General features: G+C 42.9%; 1 protein-coding gene across 1 annotated transcript; it reads right to left on the reverse strand.

The window, feature by feature from the left end:
• Window positions 1–382: 382 nt before the first annotated feature.
• On the reverse strand, window positions 383–7,843 carry ANKRD66 (ankyrin repeat domain 66). Its single transcript, XM_059399065.1, has 3 exons — window positions 7,676–7,843; window positions 5,670–5,898; window positions 383–1,279 (listed from the first exon to the last, which is right to left on the reverse strand). Exons 1-3 carry the CDS (start codon window positions 7,836–7,838, stop codon window positions 1,078–1,080), a joined length of 594 nt encoding a protein of 197 aa, XP_059255048.1. The 5' UTR covers window positions 7,839–7,843; the 3' UTR covers window positions 383–1,077.
• Between the last annotated feature and the right edge of the window lie 2,480 nt (window positions 7,844–10,323).

The following is a 10,323-nucleotide window of genomic DNA, read 5'->3' on the forward strand; positions in this document are numbered from 1 at the left end:
TTTTCTGGTTTCTACTGCAGGACTATCTGATAGCCCAAACAACCACCTCCCCAAATGGAACAGAACAGAACAAAACAAAACAAAAATAAGGCAAGCCAGCCACGTAATTTTAAACACTCTAGCAGCCACGTATTTTAAAAAGTGGAGAGAAAGAGAGCAAAATTCCTGCCAGTGACATATTTTATCCAAAATATGATCATTTCAACCCATAATCAATAATATTGTTAATGAACCACTTTACCTTTTTTGTTCTAAGTATTCAAAATCTGATACGTACTTCACATGGAGAGCACATCTCAGGTTGGATGTGACATTTTAACTGGAAATAACCTGATCTGTACTGAGATTTCCTAACACGCACACCAGACAGTAAAGACGGAATCACACATCCTAGTTCTCGTGCTACCCCTCGCTTGTTACGTGGGAGGGAACGAATCCTCGCCCGTGCTCCCAGTTCTCGCTCACCAAGCTGGCCTATCGCCCGGATCTCTACTCCTATGGGGAAGTGGTCATTGGTAGAAATGACCGCTCTGGGATTGCGGCCCTCCGCCCCACGCAGGAAAGCCATAGTTGGAAGCTGGGAGCTACCTTTGTTCACCTCTTTGCTTCGTTTATGGGGCAACAAATCATATTTGTCACCGATTAACTGTACTGAGTAGGTAGGAAATTTCTGAGATTTTATTACTACTTTTTTGTTTGTTTTTCATCTCAACAATCAAGTTCCCTTAGGGTGAGTGCTTTCATTGCCTCCTGAAATTCTATAACAACACAGCGGGGCCAGAGGATGCTGACAGTACAAATGACTGGTGACCACGTACAAGCAGCAAATGCTTGGCTATTCCTGGCAATTCCTGGGGACAGTGCGCCTCAGCAGGGAGGCAGCTGCTCCAGCAGAGAACACCCAGCAAGGCTTCAGATCCAATGGCAGGTGCTGAGCTACCAAAAGAAGTCATCTGGGTAACGGTCTCTAAGTAACATCACATAATGATGGTACAGATCTCACAACTCCTACTCCGGTCCAGGGACAGTCCCCCGCAGCCAACCTGCGTGCTAGAGCCGCCGAGGATGCTGTCCTTCTCACGCCCATCTCTCCTTCATATGGCCAGGCCTGGTGGGGGCTCGAATTGTTTTATTCATTTTCTTATCAGTGTTTCGATTTGAGGAAGGGAGAGACAGCTCCAGCTCCCTTTTCTTAGCATCCCAGTCTTCGTCCTGCTGGTCCAGAGGCAGCCCCTTCTGCCTGGCGGTGCGCCGGTGGTCCTGGCACTCGGGCTCAGCCCTGGAGAGGGGGAAAGCAGTGGCCCTCAGCTCCCAGCTGGCCAGGAGAGCCTGTCTCCTCTGCAGCATGGGCCCCACTTCCCACCCTCTGCACACAGGCTGGCCACGTCAGCAGTCCAGGAGAGAAGGAAGGAGGCTGAGTTCCAACATCTCCCAGTGCACCTATAGGATGCCTCAGACACTAAGGACATGGCTGTGACATGAAGGAAAGTGGCAAGCCCCTGAGTGGGACATTCATAGAATCAAGGACAGGCACTTAGCCTGAGGAAGGGGCTGCTAATTCTAAAGCATTCACATGTATGGAACCTCCAGAATCTTAGCAGGAGGCAGCTTTCCTTCTTTTCTCTTCCCATGATTATAAAACCATGTCTGTTTGTCGTGTAAGATTTTAAAGTATGGAAACATATATAAAAGAAATGAAAAGGACTTGTAATCACGTGTGTATGGTATGTGTAGATGGATTTGAGGAAAGAATACTGAGAGATGATCTATATGGACAGATGATAGATATGGAACAATAGAATAGATAATAGGGAAATAGGTGAATCAATCATCATATACACATGGACAAGGGGAAACATATGAAAGTATGGTCTGAAGTAGAGTGCAAAAAGCACAGTTCAATGAGAAGAGAGCAAACCCGTTTGCCCCTCAGTCCGCATCCCCTCAACAGCTAGAAGTGACCGCTCTTTATTGAGACCACCCTGTTCTTTCCACCTTTGCCACTTTCTATCCTATATTCATGCTATTTCTGTAAACAAGTATCTCATCTCTCAGGAACTTAATGTCCAGCTCTGTCTCTGATTCAACTCTAAATCCTTTTTAACATCTGGTTCAAAGCCATCTGCATGGTAGGGCTCAAAAATATTGGTTGAGGGGCACCTGGGTGGCTCAGTGGGTTAGGACCTCTGCCTTCGGCTCAGGTCGTGATCCCAGGGTCCTGGGATGGAGCCCCGCATCAGGCTCTCTGCTTGGCGGGGAGCCTGCTTCCTCCTTTCTCTCTGCTTGTCTCTCTGCCTACTTGTGATCTCTCTGTCAAAAAAATAAAATAAAATCTTTAAAAAATATATATTGGTTGAAAGAGAGATTTACTTGGAAAATGGTCAAATACTATCTAGTCTTCTTCTGAAGTTCTCTTATATCCTTTCTCTTCATCACCCTCGCCCAGGAGCCCTCCTGCTTGCAACAAGAGGCATTAGGAAATTCCTCCTGGTCCCTGTCCCCCCACTACCTCTGCACGTCCTCACACATCCACACACCCTATTTCCAACTTGAGGCCTTCACTCCAAATCAAGAATCTTTCTCCCTCCTTCATTAGTCAGATCTTAGCTGTCTTTCAAGGTCCAGATTAATTTCCCCTTAATCAGGATCGTTTCTCTCTGAACCCCGTAAACTGTCGAAAAAGAAGTTCCTCTTGGAAGATGACGATCACTAGAAATGACTTACGCGTGATGTGGCTGACCTTTGTTGTTTTTGTCTGCTCAGCTCTGCCTGCCCACTTTTCCTCATACTGACAACCCCCACTCTTTGGAGAACCACTCCTCCTCCGCTTCAGTTGTGCTGAGATCACGTGTCACCCTCATCCACCCACTAATCACCAGGGAGGGGTTGGGATTTTTGCAGAAAGAGTCAGCCGAGGACAACCAAGGACAGGATCCTGAGGAATTTCAGCCTCTTTCAGGCATGCGAAAATAGGAGCTCAAGAAAATCATGAGAAGAAATGATGAGACAGGGGAAGGAGAAATAGGAGAGAACAGCACCAGAGAAGAGAAAGAGTTATTCAAAGAGACATGCCAAAAGAGAAGAGTAACCAGATATCAAAATAAGTGCAGGGAAGATGGGAGTTGGGAAGAGGCCATTGATTTAGCAACAGAGATCTCCCTGGATGAGCGCTGATTCAGTACGACACGGAAAAGAAATGCAAAGGTGGGTGAGGAAGACACCCACATAGATTGACATTTAATCACATAGATTGACATTTAAGTAGCACAGAAATGCAGGAAGAGATCCAGCCCCATGTAGGCCCCCATGCTCAGCGTGCAGCCTCCTTAAGACTCTCTTTCCCCCTCCCTCTGCACCTTCCCCTCCCCTCTCAAATAAAGAAATAAATCTTAAAAAAAAAAAAAATGCAGGAAGAAGAAAGAAACAGCAGACAGTAGAAGGACCTCTAAATATTTGTGTGTTTGTTCAATAAGATCTATTTGAACATGTTCAAAGGCCACAGAGGACTAAGGGGGAAGGAATAGAAAAAAACCTAAAAATATAGGAGAATAAAAGATGCAACAAAGAATACAGGAACGATGACGTTGTAGGAGATAGAAAGGTCTGGGTCAGGGTCCATAGGGAGGGACAACATGTAGGAAGGGGTTTAAATGTATAAACCCTTGACTTCAATACTCTCTATGCAGTAGAAAGCCTACTTTCTGAGGGACAGGCTGGGGAGATGGGGAAGTGAACTGTCAGCAAAGGAGCAGGACAGGGAGACAGATCATCTAACTGTTCCGAGAGCTCAGCTGAAGATAGAAATCTCAGAACTTCAGAAATTATTTGTGGGCTTTGCTTTCCCAGACCAAGCACAGGCACGGAGAAGACGGAGACTGAGACAAGGCTGGGAATTCTGGGCCACATGGTACAGGAGGATGAAGGGTTGAAAATTTAAGAATCCTGGAAAGAGAGGGGAAGAGGTAGTGTATCATGGTGTCCAATTGGCAGAAAGATGGAAAATCGTGAAACCTTCATGCTGGGATCAATTGGGAGGGAAAGAAGGTGAATGAGAAGAGGTCTGCAAGTGAATACCTGTGTGATGATCCAGGAACGGGCAAAATGAAGAAAGAGAGCTATGGTTGCAGAGTGATATGTTAGAGTTTTTAGAAGTTCAGAAAACAATGTTGTAGGTGCTGAGGTCCATAATGGATAGAGGTCACTGAATGTAGAAGATGGTGCCGGGTTGGGGAGAAGAGTCTTCAAGTTAGGACTCAAGGTTCTCCTTCTTTTACCCCCAAAATCAACTTGATTATGATCTGGAATATGTTTTTAAAGATTTTATTTGTTTATTTGAGAAACAGAGCACAAGCAGGGGGAGCAGCTGGCAGAGCGAGAGGGAGAAGCAGGCTTCCCGCTGAGTAGGGAGCCCGACATGGGGCTTGATCCAGGACCCCAGGATCATGACCAGAGCCAAAGGCAGGCTCTTAACCAACTGAGCCACCCAGGCACTCCTGATTTTGAAAATTTTTAATACAGACATCACTGTTAAGAGAAGGTCTCTTGGGTTACTCCTACAGATATCTAATCTCATCATAAGCAACTCTTTTGATAATTTAACTTCCAGAAAATAACTTCATTTGTGAATTCTTACAAAGGCATTATACAGTTATTTCCCCCTTCCCACACTGAGCTGCCCTAATGATAGATTTGCTATGGATCTTATTTTGGTTTTCAAGCAACGCTGCCCTCATTCAATTACTTTACTGCCTCTTATATGAATTACTTATTAACTCAACCAGATTATAAATGCCCCAATTCCATCCCTCCCAATGCTGTACCTGTCAAGTACATAATTGATATTTAATTCTATTTGAATGCAGTGGGTAAGAGAAAAAATTAACAACTGCTAGAAAATTCATGATCTTTGGTGACTGTGTGAGTAGAAGATTCGTAGATGAATAGAAGTTTTCAAAGGTAGAAGGGCCCTTACCACTCAGAGCCTAATTCACCAGCTTCATTTTTGATATGAGAAACCTGAGGCTCAGCAAGGTGACTTAAAAACACCCAAGGTCACACAGCTAATTGGAATACCTTTCAAAAATCGGAAGGGGCTCCATGAATCTTGTACCATGACCCATTTCAAGCTTGTGTCCCACCTCTCTTATCTGAGATAATTTTTGTATAAGCTAAAACAATAACTTTAAGTTATATATTGTTAAAATTATTGTAAATATGTGTCATGATAATTGTAATCTTAGCATCATATAAAAATAGTAGATTTCACATCATCTAAAACAATATAGTTTCCACCCAAACCAGTCATTTCAGGGAAAAAAAATAAAAACAACTCAGGGCACCTGGGTGGCTCAGTGGGTTGGGCCTTTGGCTCAGGTCATGATCTCAGGGTTCTGGGATGGAGTCCCACATTGGGCTCTCTGCTCGGCAGGGAGCCTGCTTCCTCCTCTCTCTCTGCCTGCCTCTCTGCTTACTTGTGATCTCTCTCTGTCAAATAAGTAAAAAAAAAAAAAAAAAAAAAAAAAAAATCTTTAAAAAAACAACTCAAATGACAGTGGGCTGAATTTGCTTTTTTCATTTTCATGGACCACAGACCACTGAGTTGGCAAAGACCTTGACTCCGGGCTCCTGCTTCTCTGTCATTTCTCTAACAGGAAATAAATGAAACTTACTTCTCCAGAAAGGCCACACAGGCGGTCTGCCCGTAGATCTGTGCAATCCTCTTTGGCGTGTCTCCAAAGAAGTCGGGGGCATCGATGGGAGCATGCAGTCCATGGAGAACTTTGAGCACGTTCACATGGCCTGACTCAGCTGCAAAATGAGCTGCGGTCCAGCCCACATCGGTTACCAGGCAGGGCCTGGCTCCATATTCTAGAAGGACCTGAATCACCTCCATGTGCCCTTAGATGTAGCAAGAAGAAAGAGGAGGAGGTTGAGATTAAAATGTCTCTGCCCCAGTGAGGCCAGAGATGGCCTAGATAGGGTAAAAGAAGGAATGACATTTGCTCTGGGCCCTTCCAGCCTCCTAGCATCATCCCCTCCTCTTTCTCCCTCTCTTACTGGGGACTCAGTGCTCCACCCTCAACTCATGAACCTTGCTCCTTCCAGAGTCCTGGGCTCTGCAAAGATTCCCTCTACTCCCTCCAGGGCACTCCCTTTCCCCATCCATTCCCACAGGCCCTTCCTAGGAATCTTGCTTCCCTGAATCACCCTACGCAAGCCCATGTGGGCACTGGTAAGGCTCACTCCACTTTGGGCAGTTTCAGGGGTGATTCAAAAGCAAGTATTTTGCAGCAATATGGATGGAACTTGAGGGTGTTAGGCTAAAGGAAGTAAGCCAGATAGAGAAAGAGAAATATTATATGGTCTCACTTATATGTGGAATCTAAAAAAACAAAGGGACACCAAGATCATAGGTACAGTGAACTAAGAGGTGGGGGAGGGGGAGGGGTTGAAGAAATGGGCACAGGGGTCAAAGGGTACAAACATCAGTTATAAAATAAGTCAGTCCTGGGGATATAATGTACAGCAGGGTGACTATAGTTAGTAATACTGTCTTGCATATTTGATAGCTGCTAAGAGATCTTAAAAGTTATCACAAGAAAGTTTTTGTAAAAAAAAAAAAACTACAACTTTTTTTGTAACTACATGTGGTGATGGATTTTAACTTCACTTAAAGTGAAGTTGTGGTGTCATTTCATAATATCTAGAAAAATTTAATTATGCTGTATACCTGAAACTGATATGTTGCATATCAATTATACCTCAATAAAAAATATTTTAAGTCCCACTTACTTTATAGCTAGCGCAGATTAAAAACACACAGTTTGGGGTCCAACAGGTGTGGACTCATATCTCCCAGTAAGTACCACTAGCTAAGTGTGGAATCCCAGACAAGAAACAGAGGTCTGAGGCTCAGGTTTCCTCAGTTGTAAGTAAAAAGTGTTATGACTCACCTCCCCAAGTTCTTTTGAAGTCCAAGTGAAACCACAGCCAAAGGCTACACACCGTGATGCCCAGCACACAGCAAATGTTCACTAAAAGCTTCTTTAGTATAACTACCTTCACTTTGTGCTCAAATTTCTACAAAATTCTCCCAACTGATTTCTCTGAAGCCAGTCTTGCTACCTGCCAATCTATTCTTCATACAGAAATCAAAACAGGTTTTTTAAAAGCAAAGTTGACTATAACACAGTCTTCCTGAATGTTCTTTGATGGTGTTTTATTGCTGAAGGCCTTGACAAGCCCAATGGCTGAGCTTTTGCACACTACCCTCCTCCAGTTTTGTAACTGAGCCATGTGAGGCATGGGGGTACAGTAATGAACAAGACAGAGTCCTTGTCCTACCTTCCCTGTTGGAGGTCAAGAGGGCAGAGCACTAATATTAGTTGAGAGCAAACTATGAGCTGGTGCGCACCCATTATCTTACTGAATGAATCATCACCCTAAGACTTCCAGGTAATCACTGCTCCCATTATGTAGGTGAATAAATTAAAGCCTAGAGATATTAAATAAGTTGCTTAAGTTGCTACAACCAGTAAGTGGTGGGGCCAGGGTTGATATGCTCCATTTAGCTCTCAAGTGATGCTCTTTCCTCTACCTACACAGACTACTGACTGGTAACTCCATGAATGGTGGACCCAAAGGGATGGACTCTACCTAGGCATTGCCTACTCACCTTTGATTGCCGCCCAGTGAAGGGGGGTTCGGTCATTCCAGTCCACATCCTTGTAGTTTGGGTCACAGAGACCTTTTTTCAAAATCTTTCTCACTAAATTGTAGTCCCCTGCAGCCACAGCCTGGTGGAGCTTTGTCATGTCCGACATTTTGGTCAATTCCATGACAAAAACAACTGTGGGAAAAACATACCGCTTAGGAAATTCTCAACAATTCTTTATTCCCAGTAAGTGATTGCATAGGAATCCTTATCATTTACTTCCTTTCTTACCTCACAAATTTGCATGTGTGTGTGTTCTACTGAGGGTGCAATCGGATTTCAGCCACGGTGGTTAGTATATGCCAGTCCCCTGTGAAGAACTGTCAATGGCTCCCCTCTGCCTACAGGAATACAGGATGAGCTCAAGGGCTGGGATTTTCTATTTGGCCTCAAAACACTTTTCAGTGCTATTCCCTACTTCTATTCCAAAGTGCTAGTAGTATGATTCTGAATCAGTTGTGTAATTCTGTGTGTTACCTTTTTCATCTATAGCATGGGTATAATTTGCCAGAGTTGTTGTCAGGATCCAAGGACAATCCATGTGAAAAATTTACTGACTGGACACAGAGCAGGTACTCCACAGAAATTTAATACTATTGGCACACCAATTCAGATGGACAAGATGTAAACATGCAAATAAAATGCTTACAAATTTTTTACATTGAGACATAAACCAACAATTCTCAAACTATAGTCTACAGAGGCTTAGGAATCCTGACTCGTTCAGAACAACCATGAGGTCAAAGCTGTTTTCATTATAATTTTAAAATGTCATTGGCCTTGTTCACTGTGCTGACATTAGTCCTGATAGTTCAAAAGCAGCAATGTAGAAAGCAGCTGGTACCTTAGCACAAAGCAAGGCAGTGGCAGTGACAACGAACTAGATTAGACATTCACCAGCAGAGAGTCAAAAAAAAAAAAAGGTAGCTAGTTTCAATAAAGACACTAAAGTAGTGAGAGTTATTTTTTGAATAAATATTAACCCTTGATTACATGACTTAATAAAAATGATTTTAAAATATTGTATAATGAAATGTGTCAACATATGTAAAGTCTGCTCAACTCCGTGAACAAATGATAAGCATATGATGTTACAAAAATCATGCCTGGGTAAAGAGACCCATTCAAGATAGGACAATGGATTTAAGTGAGAAGTATGGAAAGTACACTGAGATTGTTTCAGATTCCAACTTAACTTGTAAAGCGCTACCCCCGTCCAGCTTTGGTGTAGTATCCAAGACAAATATCCACAGTAATCTGGAAAGGTTATAAGATACTTTACCCTTTTCCAATTTTATATATGTGTGGAACCAGATTTTCTTTCTATATTTCTTTTTTTTTTTTTTTTAAGATTTTATTTATTTATTTATTTGACAGAGAGAGAGAGAGAGAAAACACAAGCAGGGGAAGCCAAAGGCAGGACAGGGAAAAGCAGGCTCCCTGCTGAGCAGAGAGCCTACATGCAGCTCCATCCAGGACCCTGGGATTATAACTTGAGCCAAAGGCAGATGCTTAACCGACTGCGCCACCCAGGCGCCCCTTCTTTCTGTATTTCAATGAAAACAACAAATTGAATGCAGAAGATCTAAGAATCCAGCTGTCTCCTATTGAGCCACATAGTAAAGAAATTCGACTACAGACACGCATACTTACATACATACATAATAACAATGCTGTTCTCACTTCTTTTGCTTTAGAAAATATATTGTTTTTCATAAAAATATCATTCATGTTACTGTATATTATGCTTATTATGATTTTTAAAGTGATGTAGTAAACATTTAAATTTTTTCTCAGTTTTTAATTTCTAATAAATTAAATATTGATAACTGTAATCCATATAAACATAAGCTCTCTGGGGTTCTCAGTAGTTTTTAAGAGTGTAAAGGAATCCTAAAACCAAACGTTTGAGAATTACTGACATAAACATAAGATAAAATATAGATAAAAAATATAGATAAAAATTTTTAAAAAAAAAAACATAAAATAAGGGGCTCAGGCAGAAGAAAAGAATGAGGAGAGAGCCACTTACGGGGGGGCCAGGAGGAATGTCTCTCTGACCCCAGCAAGTTGAGATCTCAAGAAGAGTTTGGAGTCAGCCAGACATATCGTGGCCCAGCAGCAGCACCACCCAGGAATTGACTAGAAATTCGAATTCTTGAACCTCATATCAGACCTATTGATGTCATTGAAACGTGAGGACATCCCTAGAGTGAGACAGAAGTATATAACACAGTTAACATGCTATCTCTGAGGTGTTCTGATGGCGGTGCCTGGGGAGAGAGGGAAAGGACCATTCCCCAGGACTAGGAAGTAAAAGGCACCTTTTTTCTGAAAGTGACCTAAGGTGGGTCCGGAAGGGGTGAGTAAGAGTCATCTTAGGCCCTGGCAGTGGGGGAAGATCCAACTCAGGCACAGCGTATCTACGGGGGAGGCAAAGGACAAGCAGCTGCAACTTTGATGTACAGACCAAGGATAAATAAATGTTTCCTGTAACGGGCGGGGTACAAAATTTTTTAGCCAAAATCGGGCCAAGAGGCAAACATCAAGACTATTACGTAACATTACATAACTATTATGAGATAAGAGAAAAATTCCAGCCAGGGGTG

This window comes from Mustela nigripes, chromosome 5 (assembly GCF_022355385.1).
Source record: "Mustela nigripes isolate SB6536 chromosome 5, MUSNIG.SB6536, whole genome shotgun sequence".
NCBI lineage: Eukaryota > Metazoa > Chordata > Mammalia > Carnivora > Mustelidae > Mustela > Mustela nigripes.

What these genes read in the sequence shown, in the direction of transcription:
- ANKRD66 (XM_059399065.1), bottom strand. Translation starts at nt 7,838, where the DNA reads ATGGAATTGACCAAAATGTCGGACATGACAAAGCTCCACCAGGCTGTG. An exon ending in TCACTGGGCGGCAATCAAAG is followed by an intron (nt 5,899 to 7,675) that starts GTGAGTAGGCAA and finishes GCTACATCTAAG; the next exon opens with GGCACATGGAGGTGATTCAG. An exon ending in TGTGTGGCCTTTCTGGAGAA is followed by an intron (nt 1,280 to 5,669) that starts GTAAGTTTCATT and finishes CCCCCTCTCCAG; the next exon opens with GGCTGAGCCCGAGTGCCAGG.